Below are 21,849 nucleotides of genomic sequence, written 5' to 3' on the forward strand. Positions count from 1 at the left end.
AACTCCCGATCTATTGTGCTCACGGATGTTTTTAGGGTATATGGAGATATATAGGCGGAAGAAGTACGTCAGGGGTGTCGTGGTTCTAACTCTGACAGTGATGTAGGGGGGTAAGTATGGAGAGGCTAGATCTCAGCTATTGGGAAGTTGTAAACACACCAAGATGTACGAGTTCAGGCCCTTCGCGGAGGAAGTAACAGCCCTACGTCTCGGTGCCCGGAGGCGGTCGATTGGATTACTGGCGTGTGAATAACTGGGGTGCAAACCCTTCATACTGAGGAGGGGGTGGCTTATATAGAGTTCGCCGGCCCCCTCCTGCCCTCAGTAATGCAGGGTTTAAGGTACATTTAAGGTTGGCCGTTACTGGTAACGCCCCTAATAAAGTGCTATGATGACCATAAAGACTACTTAACAGCTGACCATTTGCCTGCGGAGTGACTGTGGGTCTCCTGGCGGTCGAGTGGTTGGCTTCATGGTCGAGTGATAGCTTTCTGGTCGAGTGTCTTGAGCCCGTCGAGTGGGATACCTTTAAGTCGATTGAAAGGTGACTTCTCCTAGGGATGTCCTAGGGTAGGACTCTTTGGTCAGGTCCGTGTCCCTACCCTAGGTACATGTCTTCATCATTAGCCCCCGAATGGATCGAGGTTAGAGTGGGGAAAGAGTTGGAGATCTTTCCGACTGGTTCTTCGGGCTACGTGAGCGCCTCGTTTTGGGTCAATCGTCACGGATGACGTTGCCAACCTTTTTCAGTCGCTTGATCCATTCTAGGCCTTTCGTCGAGTGAATTTCTTTGCTTGTGACATACCGAGCGCCGGCGCGATCGGGGTCTTCTGTTTTGACAAGTTGTTTTGTGGCCCGCGGATGTCGCGGGATTCAGATTTTGGGAAGCGCGCGGGACGGGAGCGGCCGCAGTAATCGGAAGCGATAAAGCGGAAGCTCCTCGATCCCCGCGTCGCCTTTTTCGCCACGTACTGCACGCGCATCTGCTGCGGGATTTGACTGGATGGCCTGGGCCTACCAGTCAGCCACTCAGAAGCGGTCCCTTATAAATCGCCGGCTCGGGGTTTCCCAGCAGTGCGCTCTCTTCTCCTCCTTTCTTCTTCCTCTCTCCCTTTGCAAGTCCTTCCGCCACCTCTGTTCTCGCCCTAACGCAGCAGGCTCGTGTGAGACCTCGCCGGCGACGATGACGAAGGGCAAGACCTCCGCTCTGGAGCGCGCGAAGAAGGCGGCGGCGCAGGGGAAGGGAAGAAGATCGGCTCGGGGCGGATCCTCCTCTAGGACCGCTTTGCCCAAAGGTTGGATTCAGGGCGACTGGATGCCGTCGGTGCTCCGTCAAGAGGATCTCGATGACATGGTCGAGGGGGGAGTCATCCCCCACCAAGCCGCGCGTCTTCCGGGGGGAGAGATTAAACCTCAACCCCGTGACGGTGAGTGCGTGTTCCTAGCCACCCACATCGACCGAGGGTTTTCTCTGCCGCCCCATCCCTTTTTCCGGAGTTTTCTGAACTTCTTCGGAGCGCAGCTCCATCACTTCACTCCCAACTCCATCGTCTACCTCGCCGCTTACATTTCTATGTGCGAGGCCTTCTTGGGTTGCCGCCCCCACTGGGGACTCTTCAAGCACATCTTTACCTGTCGCTCTCAATCGGTCAAGAAGGCCAAGTCGAGTGACGAGAGGACGCAGGTGATCCAGCTGTGCGGGGGTCTGGCGATCCAGGCGAGGGGGAAGAGTTGTTTTCCTTCCATCACTTTCCCGGAGTCGGTCCGCGGTTGGCAGGCAACCTGGTTCTACTGTCAAGACCAGGCGACCCCAGGGCAGTCGACTGGACTTCCTCCATTCTCTCTCGACCGAGCTGAAAAGCCTGCTTCTCTGAAAGTGTCGCCGAAGGAAAGGGCCCAGGTCAAAGTGTTGGCGGGTCGAGTGGTTGAGCTCGTCCGTGAGGGTGTGACTGGCATGGACCTACTGGAGGTCTTCCTCCGGAGGCGTATCCAACCGCTCCAGGCCCGTGACCACCCGATGTGGCTGTACGCGGGCCTTGACGACACCACTCGGGTCCACCCAGAGGAGGTCACCGACGAGATGCTGGAGGGGTGGCTGTCGAGCATTATGGGGAACAAAGACAACCCCCGAGGAGCCAGGAGGGTGGTTCCACTCGACAATTCGTATGAGGTGGACCAGGTATGTCTTTATGTTCCCGACTGAAATCTTGTTTTCTGCATTAGTCTTCTTTGAGTTGGTCGATTGACTTTCGTCTTGTCTATTGTCTTCCAGGCGACCACCGAGATGTACTCGACGCCCAACGGGGCTCAGGAGCCAACTGAGGAAGGGGAGGCGAGCGGAGGTGAGAGTGGGGATGATCAAGGCGAGTGGGAGTCCAACGGGGAAGGAGAGGGAGACGACGACGTCGACTCCAGCAAAGAGGAGGAGGAGGAGGTCGAGCCCCCTCGCCCAGAGGGGCGGTCCAAGCACGCACACGACCCAGCGCGGGAACGTGGTAAGGCGAATGATTCTGTTGGGCAGTCGTCGAAACGCCCTCGGACCTCTTCTCCTACGCCGATTGGGAAGGTTCCCAAGCACCCACGCACGACGCTGTCCAAGCCGCCCAAGGCTCTGCCCAAGATGAAGATAGCTGTCCCTACCATTTCCGGGTAATAATAAAACTTGCTTTCCTTCGTCGACCATGGACAGATCCTTGGTCGATTCATTGAGCCAACTGACTGACTTTCGAGATTTGCAGCGCTGCTACTTCTGAGGTCTCCGCCAAGGATGGTGACCAAGAGATGGAGGATGCTGTTACCTCCAACCCTGGTACGGTTACTGACGTTCTGCTTTGAGTCGACTGATCATTTATTGCAACCCTGGTCGATTGAACCTTTCCTTTGTAGCCCCTCCTCATGTTATCGACCTCCCGGATGACGATGACAACGGTCCGTTGAGAGTGAGGAGGCACAAGAGGGCATCGGCTGCCCCCCAATCCGCTCCGGCGTCCGAGGCCGAGGCTCGGGATGGTGGTGACACCACTCGGGCTTCAGTGACCTTCGCCGTTCTTCTGGCGAGTGCGCGGCCCTCGTCGTCGACTGCGGATCCGTCTTCGCTTTTTGCCACATACCCCGTCCCTGAGGACCAAGCGGCTGCTGCAAAGGAGGCTATACGCCAGGCGGGGATCATGATGGAGCAAGTGAAGATGGCTCGGGAGGCCAGCCAAGCAGCCTATGACGCGAGTTCGGCTCTTCAGAGCAACGTCCAGGTCAGTCGACTCAACACTTGGTCTGTTATGATATGCTGTTTGGAGAGTCTCTTTTCCGAAGATCTTTGTATCTGTACACCCACTGGGTGTGTCTGCCAATCCTTGGACAAGTGGGGGCACGCTAAGTGCACCCACTGGGTGTAGTCCCCGAGACTATGGTGGACTGCTGGCAGTCGACTGTAGTCTTTACATTGTGTTGCTGTAGCTGTATTTCTTCACTCGGTTTGGTCGGGCCAGGTCGAGTGGAACTTTTTTTTTGGTCAAACCAGTGGGGGCACGCTGAGTGCACCCACTGGGTGTAGTCCCCGAGACTACCGTCGAATGTTTTTGATTCGGCTGTGGTCTTAGAAACGTCGTCATTGTCCCTTAGTTACTCGGAAGCAACTTATCTTGGACGTTTGTCGACTGATTTTGCTTTTACAGAAATCCTGCGAACTCGTAGCTCGCTATACTGAGTTGGAGAAGCAAAAGATTCAACTGAACCTTGATCTGGAGCTGGCCAGAACAGAGCTGCAGAAGGTCAGAGACGGCGCCGCAGGTAAGACGACTTTGTCGATTGGTTAGTCTTTGGGCTTGAGTACCCTTTTGTTATTTCCGATTCAATCATCATTTCTTCGCAGAAAAACTGAACGAAGCTCTGGCGAAGAAGGATCAGGACTTGGCTGTTGCCCGTAAGGAGGCTGATGACAAGACCGCTCTGGCCGCACAGAAGCTGGCTTCGGTCGACCACTTAGAAGAAGAGAATACCAAGCTGAAGACCGCTCTGAATGAAGCCAACAGGGAGTGTTCACGTTGGAAGAAGGAGAACCTCACCCTGAGCGAGAAGCTGGAAGGCATCGCTCGTAGGAGGGACGACCTGGAGAGCTACTTGGGGAGCCTCGCCAAGAAGTTGTACCTTAAGCTTGAAGGTGCACATTCAGTTCCGACTGGTTTTTGTGTCGACTCAGTCTATGAAAATTGACTTATCCTTGGATCGTGTATGCAGAGCTTTGCCAGAATTTTGAAGAGGAAACCAGTCGAGTGGAGCCAAGCTTGGACCCTGTTAACTCTCTTGTGAAGGACAAGGCTGCAATGAACGTGCTCCGTCTGGAGTCTCGTACTGCCAGCGTCGTTGACTATCTGGCTCGGCTGAAAGTGGCGATGTCGCGGATCGACACATCACTCTGGCCTGGGACGACACTTCAGAACGACCTCGAGTCTCTGATGGCTCGACTTAACGAAGTCCCAGGTCGAGTGGTGGAATGGAAGAAATCTTCTGCTAGATGTGGTGCTGATGTCGCTCTGTCTCTGATCCGCGTCCATTGCAAGGAGGCGCGAGAAGAAAAGTTGGCGGCCATCCAAGTTGCCAATACCAGGAAGCACAGCTTTCAAGACTTCATGGAGACCTTCATCGCTGCTGCCACCCGCATTGCCGACGGGATCGACTTGGATGAGTTCGTCGCCCCTTCCAGTCCTCCTCCCGAGGAGTGAAAAACTTTGAATTTACCTCGGGATGCCGAGTGGATTTGTAACCGTTTAAACTCCGCCGAGCCGAGGGCTCGAGTACTTTGAGGTCTGGGACCTTTTGGGCTTTTTCTGAACTTGATTTATCGTTGGATATCTTCACGGTTTGATTCGTCGAGTGGAACTTGATCTTCACTCAGAATAATCTTGTATTTGCGACGCAGCTCCAAGGGAGAAGGTAGCGGTCGACTCGCGGATTGGGTCGAGTCTTGTACTTAGGCGAGCACTGGGCTGTAGCTAAGCCTTCGAGTGAGAGGTTTACTCTCCACTCGGTAGGATTTTTAAACACTTAGGCGAGCACTTGGCTGCAGCTAAGCCCCCGAGTGGGAGGTTTGCTCTCCACTCGGTAGGATTTTTAAACACTTAGGCGAGTATTGGGCTGCAGCTAAGCCCCCGAGTGGGAGGTTTGCTCTCCACTCGGTAGGATTTTTTCAAACTTAGGCGAGTGCCGGACTGCAGCTAAGTCTCTAGGTGAGAGAACTTAGGCGAGTGCTGGACTGCAGCTAAGCCCCCGAGTGGGAGGATCGCTCTCCACTCGGTAGGATTTTTCAAACTTAGGCGAGTGCCGGACCGCAGCTAAGTCTCTAAGTGAGAGAACTTAGGTGAGTGCTGGACTGCAGCTAAGCCTCCGAGTGGGAGGATCGCTCTCCACTCGGTAGGATTTTTTCAAACTTAGGCGAGTGCCGGACTGCAGCTAAGTCTCTAAGTGAGAGAACTTAGGCGAGTGCTGGACTGCAGCTAAGCCCCCGAGTGGGAGGTTTGCTCTCCACTCGGTAGGATTTTTAAACACTTAGGCGAGCACTGGGCTGCAGCTAAGCCCCCAAGTGGGAGGTTTGCTCTCCACTCGGTAGGATTTTTTGAAACTTAGGCGAGTGCCGGACTGCAGCTAAGTCTCTAGGTGAGAGAACTTAGGCGAGTGCTGGACTGCAGCTAAGCCCCCGAGTGGGAGGATCGCTCTCCACTCGGTAGGATTTTTTCAAACTTAGGCGAGTGCCGGACCGCAGCTAAGTCTCTAAGTGAGAGAACTTAGGTGAGTGCTGGACTGCAGCTAAGCCTCCGAGTGGGAGGATCGCTCTCCACTCGGTAGGATTTTTTCAAACTTAGGCGAGTGCCGGACTGCAGCTAAGTCTCTAAGTGAGAGAACTTAGGCGAGTGCTGGACTGCAGCTAAGCCCCCGAGTGGGAGGATCGCTCTCCACTCGGTAGGATTTTTAAACACTTAGGTGAGCACTGGGCTGCAACTAAGCCCCCGAGTGGGAGGTTTGCTCTCCACTCGGTAGGATTTTTTTCAATACTTAGGCGAGCACTGGGCTGCAGCTAAGCCCCCGAGTGGGAGGTTTGCTCTCCACTCGGTAGGATTTTCTCAAACTTAGGCGAAACGGATTCGCAGCTAAGTCACCCACTGGGGGATTTCGTATGTAAACAAAAGTGATAACAATTAATGGAACACTCTTGCCTTTGATAAAAACGAACTGCAGGAATTTTTCTTATTACATCTCGTCCAAGGGAGAGCTCAAGTGTAAAAGGGGCGGAGTAGTTCCGCATTCCAAGCTCGTGGCTCGTCGATCTGGCGATCAACATTGTAGAGGTGATACGCTCCATTGTGGAGGACTCTGGTGATGATGAAGGGGCCTTCCCAAGTAGGAGCAAGCTTGTGTGGTTTCTGTTGATCCACTCGGAGGGCCAAATCTCCTTCTTGGAAGGCTCGACTCTTCACATTCCGGGCGTGGAATCGACGCAAGTCTTGCTGATAAATGGTCGATCTGATCATGGCCATCTCCCTCTCTTCTTCTAGGAGGTCGACTGCGTCTTGCCGGGCCTGTTCTGCTTCATCTTCGGTGTAAAGCTCGACTCGGGGCGCGTTGTGAAGAAGATCACTTGGCAGAACCGCTTCGGCTCCATAAACCAGAAAGAATGGAGTTCTTCTAGTCGACCGGTTAGGGGTGGTCCTCAATCCCCACAGAACTGATGGAAGCTCGTCGACCCAAGCACCTGCCGCGTGCTTGAGATCACGCATCAGCCGAGGCTTCAGTCCTTTGAGAATCAGACCATTTGCTCTTTCAGCTTGTCCATTCGACTGAGGATGCGCGACCGACGCGTAGTCGACTCGTGTGCCTTGAGAGGCGCAAAAAGCTCTGAACTTGTCTGAATCGAAGTTTGACCCATTGTCAGTGATGATGCTATGCGGGACCCCATACCTGAATATCAACTCTCTGATGAAACCGATAGCGGTGCTAGCATCAAGATTTTTGATAGGCTTGGCTTCAATCCATTTGGTGAACTTGTCGACTGCCACAAGCACATGCGTGAATCCGCTCCTGCCTGTTCTCAGTGGACCAACCATGTCCAGTCCCCAGACAGCAAAGGGCCAGACGAGTGGAATGGTCTTCAGGGCTGATGCAGGCTTGTGTGACATGTTGGAGTAGAACTGGCAGCCTCCACACTTGTCGACTATCTCTTTTGCCATCTCATTTGCTCTAGGCCAGTAAAATCCCGCTCGGTATGCTTTAGCCACAATGGTCCAAGAGGACGCATGGTGGCCACAGGTCCCCGAGTGGATATCATCAAGGATTATCCGACCTTCTTCTGGTGTTATGCACTTCTGACCGATTCCAGTCGCGCTTTCTCTATACAACTGCCCCTTTATGACTGTGAAGGCCTTGGATCGGCAGACGATCTGTCGAACCTCTTCCTCGTCCTCTGGGAGCTCTTTCCTTAGGATATACGCGATGTACGGTATCGTCCAGTCGGGAGTGATTGCCAAGACTTCCATGATTAGGTCGACCACAGCAGGAACTTCAACTTCAGTCGGATCTGTGGCACTTTTCGGTTGTGGGGCTTCTTCTGTGAAAGGATCCTCCTGGACTGACGGCGAGCGGATGTGCTCCAAAAACACATTGCTGGGAATGGCTTCTCTCTTGGAGCCTATCTTTGCCAGATCATCAGCTGCTTGATTTTTCAGTCGGGGGATGTGATGAAGCTCTAACCCCTCGAATTTCTTTTCTAGCTTTCTCACTGCATTGCAATAACCAGTCATAGCTGGACTTCTGACGTCCCACTCCTTCATCACCTGATTAACCACCAAATCTGAGTCGCCATAGACCATGAGGCAACGGACGCCGAGTGAAATGGCCATGCGCAACCCATACAAAAGTGCTTCATACTCTGCTTCATTATTGGAGGAATCGAAGTGAATCTGGAGAACATATCTGAGCTTATCTCCTCGGGGGGAGACTAGAACTACCCCAGCACCGGAACCATTCAGCATCTTAGATCCATCGAAGAACATGGTCCAGTGCTCCGAGTGAACTTGAGTCGGAAGTTGCTGTTCAATCCACTCGGCGATGAAATCTGCGATTGCTTGGGACTTGATAGCCTTCTTTGCTTCAAACTTGATATCTAAGGGTGGCCACTCGACCAGTTGCATCTCTGTTATGCAGAATCTCTGACAGTGGGGCGTCGCTGACGACTGTAATGGAGTGGTCAGAGAAGTAATGTGCAACCTTCTTCGTGGTCATGTAAATCCCATATACAAGCTTCTGGTAGTGAGGGTATCTTAGGGGTCAAAACTTCGGACAGATAATAGACTGGGCGCTGAACTCTGAAGGCCTTTCCTTCTTCCCGCTCGACCGTAAGTACTGTGCTGACAACTTGTCCTGTGGCTGCAATGTAAAGCAGCAGAGGCTCTTTGCTGATTGGGGCAGCAAGCACCGGCTGGGTGGAGAGCAGAGCTTTGAGCTCTGCAAATGCTGCGTCAGCTTCTGGAGTCCACTCGAACTTGTCAGACTTCTTCATCAGCCGGTAAAGGGGCAACGCCTTTTCACCGAGACGAGAAATGAATCGACTTAGAGCGGCCAAGTAGCCTGTAAGCTTTTGGACATCGTGCACACGTACAGGACGCTTCATCCGGAGTATGGTGCCAACTTTTTCAGGATTGGCATCGATCCCCCGTTCGGAAACGAGAAAACCGAGTAAATTTCCACCTGGAACTCCGAACATGCACTTTGACGGATTGAGCTTAATATCATACCTCCTGAGGTTGGCAAAGGTTTCAGCAAGGTCAGCCCGCAGGTCGGAACCTTTCCGTGACTTGACCACAATATCATCCATGTATGCCTCCACATTCCGACTGATTTGAGTGAGTAGACACTTCTGAATCATTCTCATGAACGTGGCTCCGACGTTCTTGAGGCCGAACGGCATGGTGACGTAACAGAAGCATCCGAATGGAGTGATGAAAGCTGTTTTGATCTCGTCGGGCCCATACAGACGGATCTGATGGTACTCGGAATAGGCATCTAGAAAAGACAAACGCTCACATCCCGCGGTCGAGTCCACTATCTGGTCGATGCGGGGGAGAGGGAAATGATCTTTCGGGCAGGCCCGATTGATATGTTTGAAATCAATGCACATGCGAAGTGACTTGTCCTTCTTGGGGACCATGACGACATTGGCGAGCCACTCGGCGTGGTAAATCTCTTGGATGAACTCCGCTGCTAAGAGCCGAGCCACCTCCTCGCCAATGGCTTTCCTCTTCTGGACGGCGGACCGTCGAAGATGTTCTTTCACAGGCTTGAACTTTGGGTCGACTCGTAGACGGTGCTCAGCCAGCCCCCTGGGAACTCCAGAGATGTCAGAAGGCTTCCATGCGAAGACGTCCCAGTTCTCACGGAGGAACTGGATGAGCGCTTCTTCCTATTTGGAGTCGAGCGTCGTCGAGATGTGAGTCGGAGCAGCGTCGGGGTCGGTCGGGTGAATGTGAGCTGTCTTTGTTTCACTGGACGACTGAAAAGCTGACTTTGAAGCAGGCTTCTTGGCCCATAGCAATTCACTCGGATCGGCAGTCTTTTGGTACTCTTGCAGCTCGACCACTGCCATCTGAGCATCTGCAATCTTTGAGCCTTTCTGAAAGCACTCTTCTGCCTTCTTCCGATTGCTTGTAACAGTGATTACCCCTTTAGGGCCAGGCATCTTCAGTTTGAGGTACACGTAACATGGTCGAGCCATGAAGCGTGCGTAAGCTGGCCTGCCCAAAATGGCATGATAAGCACTTTGGAAGTCCACAACCTCGAATGTCAACTTTTCCTTGCGGTAATTCTTTGAATCACCGAAAACCACATCAAGAGCAATCTGGCCGAGTGATTCGGCTTTCTTGCCAGGAATGACTCCGTGGAAGCTCATGTTACTGGTACTCAGTCTGGACATCGGAATGCCCATTCCTTTCAAAGTTTCGGCGTACAGTATGTTCAGGCCACTGCCACCATCCATCAAGACTTTGGTCAGTCGAGTGCCTTCGACAATTGGATCGACCACCAACGCTTGCCTCCCAGGGGTGGCAATGTGCGTAGGGTGATTAGACTGGTCGAACGTGATGGCAGTCTGAGACCACTTCAGATAACTGGGTGTTGCCGGAGCAACCATATTCACCTCACGGTTGATGACTTTCAGTCGACTTTTGCTTTCGACATCAGCAAAAATCATCAGGGTGGAATTGATTTGGGGGTATCCATCGTCGCTATCTTCCTTGTCCTCGACTTTGTCTGACTCTTTTTCCTTATCCTTGGACTGTTTGCCTTGAAACTGCTGGATTAGGAGCCGGCACTGTCGAGTGGTATGCTTTGGGTAAATAAAATTACCCTCTTCATCTTTCTTGGTGTGGATGTGACACGGCAGGTCCAAAACATCGTTTCCATCCTGATCCTCGACTTTCTTGGGCTTCCAGGTGCCCTTGGGTTTTCCCTTGAAGTTTCCCTGGGCTACGGCCAGGGCCTGCCCAAGAGCGGCTGGCTCGGCCTTCCGCTTCTGTTTCCGACTGGAATTTCCTCCGGTTTCTTGGGCGACTGCCTTGTGCTTGCCACTCCGGAGTCGGTCCTCGTCTTCACCATTAGCGTACTTGGTGGCAATCTCCATCATCCGATTCAGAGACATCTCTCCAGTTTGACTGAACTTCAGATTCAACTCTCTGTATTTAATGCCTTCCTTAAAGGCACAGACTGCTTGATGGTCTGGCACATTCTCAACCGAGTGATGCAGTGTGATCCACCTCTGGATGTATTCCCTCAGGGTTTCATTCGGCTTCTGCACGCAAGACCGCAACTCTGTAAGGCCTGCAGGTCGCTTGCATGTTCCTTCAAAGGTTGTGATAAACACTCGAGAGAGATCCTCCCAAGTGTAAATGCTGCTGGGTGCCAACTGATTTAACCACGCTCTGGCTGAGCCCTCTAACATGAGAGGTAAATGCTTCATGGCCACCTCATCATTGCCACCGCCAATTTGTACAGCCACTCAGTAATCTTCGAGCCAAGTGTCAGGCTTAGATTCACCGGTGAACTTGCTGATTCCAGTCGCCAGCCTGAAATTGGGAGGAATCACTGCGGCTCTGATGGCTCGACTGAAACACTCTGGCCCTGAAGGATGTACTCTGCTGCTGGCAGGCGCATCTCTGTTCTGGCCTTCCCAATGAGCCCTGTTCCTGTAAACCAAGCCTTGAACGAGGACAGATCTCGTGTCAAAGCCTGGGTCCCTGGGGTCGACAGGAACCCTCTGCCCAACGCTACGAGGGCGCCTGTCATCTCGATGTCGAGGCGCATATGACCCACTCCTCGGGGGAGGGGTTGGCACTCGACGTCGATCATCACGATCGGATCGGTGATCATACTGCTCGTTCCTTCCGTACTGATCATGCCGGTCGCCACGTCCCTCACGCCTCGGGGGCGACCGCGGGCTGTGAGCTGACTGGACTGTATCGGTTGCAACGGATCGACTGTGGATCCTGTTCCGCGACTGACAAACATCGGAATTCTGGTTTCCCGCCGCCCGGAGCAACGCTCTGATCTGTAACAAGCCCCTGCCAGCCTCCGACTGGGAGGGCTGAATTGATTCTGCTATATGGGCCGCAGCAGCCAAATTCTGAACTGGGGTTCGACATACCTGCAACGGCGGGAAGAGCTGGCGTCGACTAGACTCGGGAGCCCGCTGACGCGCTCGCTCGTCGAGTGCTCGCTGGAGATTCTCCAGTCGAGTGCGCTCGGCCAAATTAGCCAAAAGTGCGTCCTCCAAGGCCCGGGCCTTGGGGGACTCTCCGACGATAGGGGTGCGGAGGGCGTCCGTGTTCCGGCGGCGAAGCTCCTCTCGCTGTGATGACGTGAGAGGTTCGGGGAGATACTCATCGTGGGGATGCGACGGGCCGCCCCCGCCCGCGCCTCCATTGGCGCAAGGGAAACCGGGAGGACTGTGCGTTCCATCGACCGCCAGGATCTCAGCCACTGGGTCGCTGCTGTCGCACTCGGATGCGGTCTCCGCGGAGCCAGTCGACAAGTCGAACAGGCCGCAGAGGGATTCGTCGGGCTCGATTGCCGCGACTTGCGGGGTGGCCGACTGGCGAGCCACGGCATGCCTCACCCACCTCTGAAGTCTCGACCGACCGGAGCGCTTGCGCCGGTGGGAGACAGAGCGGGGAGACGATACGGGGGCCGACCGATACTGGGTCGACGGCTGCCGCAGGAGGACGCCATGAACGAATGCGCGGAAATGCGTCGCACCGCGGACGAGGAGCGCGTCGACGTCGAGTGGCGCCTCTTGAAGCCAGGCGGAGTCATCGGTGATGAACGTGAGCGCGCCGAGACGGATCTCGCGGCCCTCCACCAAAACTCCACACGAAACCATGATCAGAGGGATCGGAGAAACCGCAACTTCCCCAATCAGGCGGTAAGATTCCTGCCCCACGGTGGGCGCCAACTGTCGTGGTTCTAACTCTGACAGTGATGTAGGGGGGTAAGTATGGAGAGGCTAGATCTCAGCTATTGGGAAGTTGTAAACACACCAAGATGTACGAGTTCAGGCCCTTCGCGGAGGAAGTAACAGCCCTACGTCTCGGTACCCGGAGGCGGTCGATTGGATTACTGGCGTGTGAATAACTGGGGTGCGAACCCTTCATACTGAGGAGGGGGGTGGCTTATATAGAGTTCGCCGGCCCCCTCCTGCCCTCAGTAATGCAGGGTTTAAGGTACATTTAAGGTTGGGCGTTACTGGTAACGCCCCTAATAAAGTGCTATGATGACCATAAAGACTACTTAACAGCTGACCGTTTGCCTGCGGAGTGACTGTGGGTCTCCTGGCGGTCGAGTGGTTGGCTTCATGGTCGAGTGATAGCTTTCTGGTCGAGTGTCTTGAGCCCGTCGAGTGGGATACCTTTAAGTCGATTGAAAGGTGACTTCTCCTAGGGATGTCCTAGGGTAGGATTCTTTGGTCAGGTCCGTGTCCCTACCCTAGGTACATGTCTTCATCAAGGGGGGCCACGAGGGGTTCACGAGGGTGGAGGGCGCGCCCAGGGGGGTGGGCGCGCCCCCTACCTCGTGACCTCCTCGCAGATCCCCCGACGTACACTCCGAGTCTTCTGGGCTTCTTTCCTTCCAAAAAAGAGTTCCGTGAAGTTTCAGGTCAATTGGACTCCGTTTGATTTTCCTTTTCTTCGAAACTCTAAAACAGGGTAAAAAACAGAAACTGGCACTAGGCTCTGGGTTAATAGGTTAGTCCCAAAAATGATATAAAAGTGTATAATAAAGCCCATAAACATTCAAAATAGTAGATAATATAGCATGGAGCAATCAAAAATTATAGATACATTGGAGACGTATCAGTATCCGGCATGCAGGATGGGCTGCCTTGGTGTTAGACCCGATAATTGACGAATACCACTTCACACGAGTCCTGATGGACGGCGGCAGTAGTTTAAACCTGATATATCAGTACAGAGTCCGCAAAATGGTAGACCCAACAAAAATTAGCCATAGCAATACTACCTTTAAATGAGTAACGCCAGGCCCAGAATCCCATTGCACGGGCTCCCTGCTACTCGAGGTTATATTTGGCTTCCCCGATAACTTCCGCAGCTAAAATTTAACCTTCCACATCGCTTCGTTCCAAAGTGGCTATCAAGCACTACTCGGACGCGAAGCTTTCGCTCGCTTTAACGCAATACCGCATTACGCTTCCCTCATGCTTATGATGCCCGGTCCACGTGGCATCATTACAGTAAATGGAAATATTGAGCGCTCCGTGCGTGCAGAAGACCATGCGGCTGCCTTGGCAGCCGCACACTAAACGTCCTCACCAACTAAAGCATCTGACAGGTCGTTAAGACCACAGACACGGTTGGACGAGTCCGGTACAGCTATATGTAATTGATACAGGTTTGATGGCTATACCCCTATAACAATACAAGGGGCTCAACGCGCGCGCACAAGTGGCAACCAGGCTCAACTTTACTCATTTTGAACTATATTATTTATTGAGTATAACTTACCTTTCGCACGACAACTTTTCAATTAAGTTCCTCTCTTTTTCAGATGACCATCGTGCTACACCCGTCCATAATACGGAACAACGGAGACACAGGCACAGACGTGCAGCAGGGACCCGTTCCAAGGATTCTTTTTAGATTAAGACCCTGCGTAAACCTTTTTTACTGTCTCTTGTTGATACACATCCCTCGGATTCTCAGTACAATTGAGAAGGATCCTGACGTATTGGCATGTGGCCACGTCAGAATATTGCACGTACCTGGACACCAGGGGCTTATTACAAAAGGCACTGTTTAGGCCCGGTTTACATCATAAAGACCGAATACCTTAGGGAGTGTTCGGCGTTGCGAGTTTGGCCTTATATGCATCAACTCCGAATCATGTCTTTGGTCAAATGTTGGGTTTGCCCGGCTCCTGTGTTTTGCTGCCTTACGTTCCGCTCTATCGGCTAAGGCGGTACCAGGAGAACTACTACGATTGTGCCCTGGTTCATCCGGATGAGCATCTTAGTAGAGAAAGCCGAAAACTGACTGTCATGATATAGCGTGAGACTGGTCAACCACTCGATGACCTAGTGGAATCTTCGGGGTCCTCCGCTTTAACGAAGGGTCGTTTCCCGGCCAGGCATATACGCACCCCGAATTCGGATGAGTGCGGAGCCACCAGGGGCTATATAGTGGCCCCACTGTCAAACTCCTCTGGCTAAGTTGAAGTGTTAAAGCATTATAGTCCGGTTGCCTAGTTCGCTGCGCTATCACCTCCTTAATGGACCAAGACGTTGGATCAAGTGTGAACATGCGTCTTCTGCGAACACCCCCACATTATATGCGTGGGGGCTGAAGCCGACGACTGCAATCTTTCAGGTTATATACATATATACATAAACGGCCGCACATGAGGCATCTTAGTACTTTTGGGCAAAAGTATAAATAAAGCCTTGATAAATTCAATAAAACATTGTTTTTACAATGGGAATACATGTCACTCAAACATAATATTCTTCGAGCACTGAGCCTCTATTGAACGAGCGCCTTCAAGAACTTCTTCAAAGTAGTGCTCGGCAGCCACTCGGCCTATGGCCGAACCCTGTGCCGCAACAGTGGTGGCATCCATCTCCGCCCAGTATGTTTTGACACGGGCAAGGGCCATCCGCGAGCCTTCTATGTACGCCGACCTCTTCACAGCATCGATGCATGGCACAACGCCAAGGAACTGTTGCACTAAGCTAAAGTAGCTATTCGGCCTTGACCCTCCTGGCCACAAATGATCCACAACAGACCTCATGGCCAGTCCGGATAATCTATGGAGCTCGGCCCAACTGGTCAATCACTCATTCAGCAGCAGCGGACGGACTGGAGCGTGAAACTGTAACCAGAACAGCTTCTCCACTTCGGGACCTTCCTGATCCTTGAATTACTCAGCGGCATCAGCATCGCTGGCAGCCAAATCCATGTACGCGTCCGCAGAACTCCATAGCCGGTCCAGAGGAGCATACTTCGGATCTCCGAACTTAGTCCGCAACAAGAAAGGCTTCCCAGACACGATATCTGCAGCCTGATTCAGCTCCTCCTTCGTCGCTCTAATTTTGGAGCGGGCTTCCTTGGCAGCCACCCGGGCCTTCTCCAGGTCCGTCGCTTTCGCCCGATTTTCCTCTTCAAGAAGCCGGTAACGGTCAGCAGCATCCTTTAACTCCACGGCCATCTTGGCAATTTTTTCTTTGCTCTCGCAATGTGCGGCCTGTTCGGCCCTTAACTCTTCGGCCGCCTGTAAAGCGGCCACATTGCTACTCCTGGCTTGCTCCTTGGCTCGGGCAAGCTCCGCCCGAAGGGCCTCCACGGTGGCTGCTCCATCTGCAGTCACAAACATATTAAAGATACTGGCATCAGGCCGCTCTTATTGTGTGACAATCGCCAGAAAAATCACTGACCCTGCGCCTCGTCAAGCCGCTTGTTGACAAGCACGATGTCGGCATCTGCCGCATCCAGCTGCCGCTTTAGTTCGGCATACCCATTAGTCCGGCTAGCCACCGGAGCCTCCACCACCTGCACATAAAGGCAGTCTGGTTATTACCTAGGACTATGATCCTCTATTTGCCGCCGTTTTCGATGACAACCAGAGTCTCAGGGGCTACTATCTACATAGGGCACATCTAAAAATGTGCGGTACTTTCACAAATGTACATCATTTCACGTACCTCAAAACCCGTCAGTAGACTCATAAAGGCTTCATGCAGCCCGCTTTCGGCGGACGAAATCCTTTCAATCACCGTACCCATCAATGTGCGGTGCTCTTCTGAGATAGCCGCTTTCTCTAGCAGATCCCTCCGTACATCTGACCGCACACCAGACGGTGCCGGACTCTTTTGATTGCTCTCTTCGAGAGCCGGATACCGAGGACTTCGGGTGGCCATAGGATTACCTTCTGGCCTTGCCGGATCAGGAGAAGCCCTCCGCGAGGACACCTCAGGGTCGCCCGCTTCGTAAGGCGGTGTGGCAGGGGGAGGCGTTTCGCTCTCCATCATCTCCGGAAGAAGATCCCCCGAAGACGAGCTCAACTGAGAAGGGCTAAGATCCGAACTGCAAGATAAATGCTTCGGTTATTTTCCTCAGAAATAGAGCAAGATATTTTCGTTATTGAATACCCTTTTACTTACAGCTCGATAGAGGGCTGATCCCCGCGCGGACATTGTGCGGCAAGAGTACCCTCCGAGGCAGGTCCCTCTGGCGGAGATTTGTTCTCCCGTTTGGAAACCTTAGTTTCTGGATCTTCAGAGGTAGACCTCTTCCTTCCCCGGGGAGAGAGAATGTCAGATTCTTCACCTTGGTTATCCTCCCTCGCAGAGGCGCCCATTCCCTTGATTGGGATAGGTAGCGATGGAGGCCCACTTTCGCCCTCTTTATTCCCCCCCTTCATCTTCCTTTGAGGGCACTAGACAAGGTGCTGGCTCGAGCATCTTTTCCAGCACCGGATTGTCCAAGCCTTCAGGAAGGGGGGCCGAACACCGGATCATCTTCGCCTTTGTTATCCAATCCTGGTCAAAGAGTGATTCTTCAGAATGATGTCATGATAAATAAAATAATAGTGTGTTCGGCCATGGGATTACTTACTTGGGCAGCGGTGCGGTTGCTGCTCAGGCCCACGTCCTCGGTAGTGTTCGGACACTCTATTTGGGGTTCGAAGAACAATTTGTACATCTCCTCGTGCGTCATGCCGAGGAAATTCTGAATAGTGCGCGGTCCTTCCGGGTTGAACTCCCACATGCGAAGGGGCCGCGTTTGCAAGGCTGGACTCGACGAACTAGCATAACTTGCATTACCATAACCAGACTAAAATCTCCCTTGAAGAGATCTCGGATATGGCTTTGCAGTATTGGCACATCCTTGGCTGGACCCCAGCTCAGCCCCCTGCTGATCCATGACATCAGTTGTGGTGGAGGGACCGAGCGAAAGGTGGGGGCAGCTACCCACTTGGCACTTTGGGGAGCTGTGACGTAAAACCACTCCCGTTACCACAATCTGGACACCTCTGGAAAGGAACCCTTTGGCCATGGAGCGTCAGCAATTTTTCTTATTAGAGCACCTCCGCACGTGGCGTACTGTCCCTCGACCATCTTCAGCTTCACATCGAAGGTCTTGAGCCACAGGCTGAAGTGAGGTGTAATGAGGAGGAAGGCCTCACAAACGACAATAAATGACGAGATGTGAAGAAGGGAATCTGGGGCCAGATCGTGAAAATCCAGCCCGTAATAGAACATGAGACCCCTTACAAAGGGATCCAGAGCGAGGCCTAGCCCTCGGAGGAAGTGGGAGACGAACACAACGCTCTCGTTGGGTTCTGGAGTAGGGACGACCTGCCCTCAGGCGGGCAGCCTATGCGAAATTTCGGCGGTCAGATATCTGGCCTCCCTCAACTTCTTGATGTCCTCCTCCGTGACAGAGGAAGACATCCACCGGCCTTGAAGGCTGGATCTGGACATGATTGAAGGTCTGAAGCACCTGACCTTGGCTTTGGGTGTTAGAACTCGAGGCGGGGGAAGGATTCAATTGAGCACGGGAGGGAAAAAAGTAAAATCCTAGTCCCTTTATAAAGAGGGTGAATATCAAGCGTCCTCCTCGTGGCCGTTTGGGACTTGCCTAAAATCTAGGAGTCCTAAGCACGGTTGGGTTACCCACGTCCGTATTAATGAGAATCCCATAATAAAGGGAACACGATCTCTGCTTTGACAAGACGTGTCAAGAAACCGCCTCGCGTTATGTGCTGGGCTGGTTAAAGAAAAATGGTTCAAGTAATTACCGGACCGTGGCGTGATGTCATGCTGCCAAAACGTGTTAGCATATTAGATTTGTGGAAATATTATTCTCTCTACGGTGGTATGTGGAACTTATTTTGCAGGGTCGGACACTATCCTTGTATTCAAACTCTTCCGTGGTGTATTCGGAGGAGGAACCCGCCTTGCAATGCCGAAGACAACACTGCGCGCCGGACTCATCGTCATTGAAGCCTGGTTCAGGGGCTACTGAGGGAGTCCTGGATTAGGGGGTCTCCGGACAGCCGGACAATATCCTTTGGCCGGACTGTTGGACTATGAAGATACGAGATCGAAGACTTCGTCCCGTGTCCGGATGGGACTCTCCTTGGCGTGGAAGGCAAGCTAGGCAATATGGATATGTATATCTCCTCCTTTGTAACTGACATTGTGTAATCCTAGCCCCCTCCGGTGTCTATATAAACCGGAGGGTTTTAGTCCGTAGGACAACATACAATCATACCATAGGCTAGCTTCTAGGGTTTAGCCTCTCCGATCTCGTGGTAGATCAACTCTTGTACCACTCATATTATCAAGAATAATTAAGCAGGACGTAGGGTTTTACCTCCATCAAGAGGGCCCGAACCTGGGTAAAACATCGTGTCCCCTGCCTCCTGTTACCATCCGCCTTAGACGCACAGTTCGGGACCCCCTACCCGAGATCCGCCGGTTTTGACACCGATAGTGAGTCATTGAGAATAAATGGATCTTCAAGAGGAAGACGGACGCTGATAGTAGTGTTACTATCTACAAAGCTCGAATTGTCACAAAATGTTTTCGACAAGTTCAAGGTGTTGACTACGATGGATTTTCTCACTCGTATCGATGCTTAAAAGTCTGTCCGAATCATGCATAAAAGAATTCAGAGAAGATTCAAATATTGTTCATAGATAGACTTGATAATAAACCCATAATTCATCGTATCTCGACAAACACGCCGCAAAAGAGTTATCGAATAGATCTCCAAGAAGATCGAGGAGAACATTGTATTGAGATCCAAAGAGAGAGAAGAAGCCATCTAGCTACTAGCTATGGACCCGAAGGTCTGAAATAAACTACTCACACATCTTCGGAGAGGCCATGGAGTTGATGTAGAGGCCCTCCGTGATCAATGCCCCTCCGGCGGAGCTTCGAAAAAGGCCCCAAGATGGGATCTCTTGGGTACAGAAGGTTGCGGCGGTGGAAATAGGGTTTCATGGTGCTCCTAGATGTTTTCGGGGTATATGGATATATATAGGAGGAAGAAGTAGGTCGGTGGAGCAACGAGGGGACCACGAGGGGGAGGGCGCGCCCCCTGCCTCGTGGCCGCCTCGTTGGTTGCTTGACGTCCACTCCAAGTTCTCTAGATCACGTTTGTTCCAAAAATCACGCTCCCGAAGGTTTCATTCCGTTTGGACTCCGTTCGATATTCCTTTTCTGCGAAACACTGAAATAGGCAAAAAAACAACAATTTGCATTGGGCCTTGGGTTAATAGGTTAGTCCCAAAAATAATATAAAAGTGTAAAATAAAGCCCATTAACATCCAAAACAGAATATATAATAGCATGGAACAATCAAAAATTATAGATACGTTGGATACGTATCACCAAGCTGGCCGAGTCGCTGGTCGTAGCCGAGGAGCGGCGCCAGCTCGACCGGATCGTCACCCTGGCCCTAGAGACATCGGCCGCACCCGTCCCGACCGACAAAGCCTCGTTCAAGCCCTCCAAGGATACCAAGAAGGTGAAGGTGAACCCGAAAGACCCCGAATGCAGCAAGTACGTTGTCGTAGGCACCCGCCTCGACAGCAAATAGGAAGGCGAGCTCGTCAACTTCCTCCGTGATAATCGGGATATCTTTGCATGGACCCCAAAGGACATGGCGGGTATCCCGAGGAAGTACGCCGAGCACAAACTTCATGTCCGCAAGGACGCCAAGCCCGTCCGTCAACTCCTACGACGTTTTTCCGAAGAGAAGAGAAGGACCATTGGTGAAGAGGTCGCCAAGCTTTTGGCGGCCGGCTTCATCATGGAAGTATTTCACCCTGAGTGGCTGGCCAACCCGGTCCTCGTTTTGAAGAAGAACAACACCCGACACATGTGTATCGACTACACCAGCCTGAACAAGGCCTGCCCCAAAGACCCGTTCACTCTCCCGCGGATCGACCAAGTCATCGACTCCACCGCCGGGTGTGAGTTCCTGTCCTTTCTGGACGCTTACTCCCGCTATCACCAGATCAAGCTGGACCCGGCCGACGTCCTGAAGACGTCCTTCATCACGCCCTTTGGGGCGTATTGCTACATCACCATGTCGTTCGGCTTGAAGAATGCCGGCGCCACTTTCCCGCGCTGCATGCAGAAGTGCGTGTTGTCGCAACTCGGCCGCAATATCCATGTCTACATGGACGACATCGTGGTGAACACCAAGCAGCACCTCACACTCCTCGACGATCTGAAGGAGACCTTCGTCAACCTGCGCGAGTACAAGGTCAAGCTCAACCTGGAGAAATGCGTTTTTGGCGTCCCGGCTGGAAAGCTACTCGATTTCCTCGTCTCGGAGCGCGACATTGAGGCGAACCCAGAGAAAATCAAGGCCATCGAGCACATGCGCAAGCCGGCCCGGCTACGCGATGTCCAGAAGTTCAACAGCTGCTTGGCCTCGGTCAGCCCGTTTCTCAGCCGGCTGGGCGAGAGGGCCTTGCCCCTGTATTAGCTGATGAAGAAGACGACGCCGTTTGAATGGAACGACCAGGCGGACGAAGCCTTCCGGGACCTCAAGCGCATGCTCTCCACCGCACCAGTCCTGGACGCACCGGCCGAGAAGGAGCCGCTATTGCTCTATATCGCCGCAACCTGATACGTCTCCAACGTATCTATAATTTTTGATTGCTCCATGCTATTATATTATCTGTTTTGGATGTTAATGAGCTTTATTTTACACTTTTATATTATTTTTGGGACTAACCTATTAACCGGAGGCCCAACCCAAATTGCTGTTTTTTGCCTATTTCGGTGTTCCACAGAAAAGGAATATCAAACGAAGTCCAAACGGAATGAAACCCTCGGGAATGTGATTTTCTCAACAAACGTGATCCAGGAGACTTGAAGTGGACGTCAAGCAATCAACGAGGCGGCCACGAGGCAGGGGCGCGCGCCTACCCCCTAGGCACGCCCTCCACCCTCGTGGGCCCCTCGTTGCTCCACCGACCTACTTCTTCCTCCTATATAAGTCCACGTACCGTCAAACATCCAGGAGCACCACGAAAACCTAATTCCACTGCCGCAACCTTCTGTACCCAAGAGATCCCATCTCGGGGCCTTTTCCGGAGCCCCGCCGTAGGGGGCATTGATCACAGAGGGCCTCTACGTCAACTACATGGCCTCTCCGGTGATGTGTGAGTAGTTTACTTCAGACCTTCGGGTCCATAGCTAGTAGCTAGATGGCTTTATTTACTTTCAATCTATATCATAAAAATACCAAAAATACTTATCTTATTATTATCATCTCTATC

The 21,849-nt window shown here is 52.5% G+C and overlaps 1 protein-coding gene across 1 annotated transcript; it reads left to right on the forward strand.

The window, feature by feature from the left end:
• The first annotated feature begins 3,076 nt into the window (after positions 1-3,076).
• Positions 3,077-20,153, forward strand: LOC125512894 (uncharacterized). Its single transcript, XM_087529933.1, has 5 exons — positions 3,077-3,248; positions 3,672-3,786; positions 3,869-4,090; positions 4,916-4,929; positions 19,926-20,153. Exons 1-5 carry the CDS (start codon positions 3,168-3,170, stop codon positions 20,151-20,153), a joined length of 660 nt encoding a protein of 219 aa, XP_087386059.1. The 5' UTR covers positions 3,077-3,167.
• The last annotated feature ends 1,696 nt before the right edge of the window (positions 20,154-21,849 follow it).

This window comes from Triticum urartu, chromosome 6A, assembly GCF_056163025.1.
Source record: "Triticum urartu cultivar PI428250 chromosome 6A, HENAU_Tu73, whole genome shotgun sequence".
NCBI lineage: Eukaryota > Viridiplantae > Streptophyta > Magnoliopsida > Poales > Poaceae > Triticum > Triticum urartu.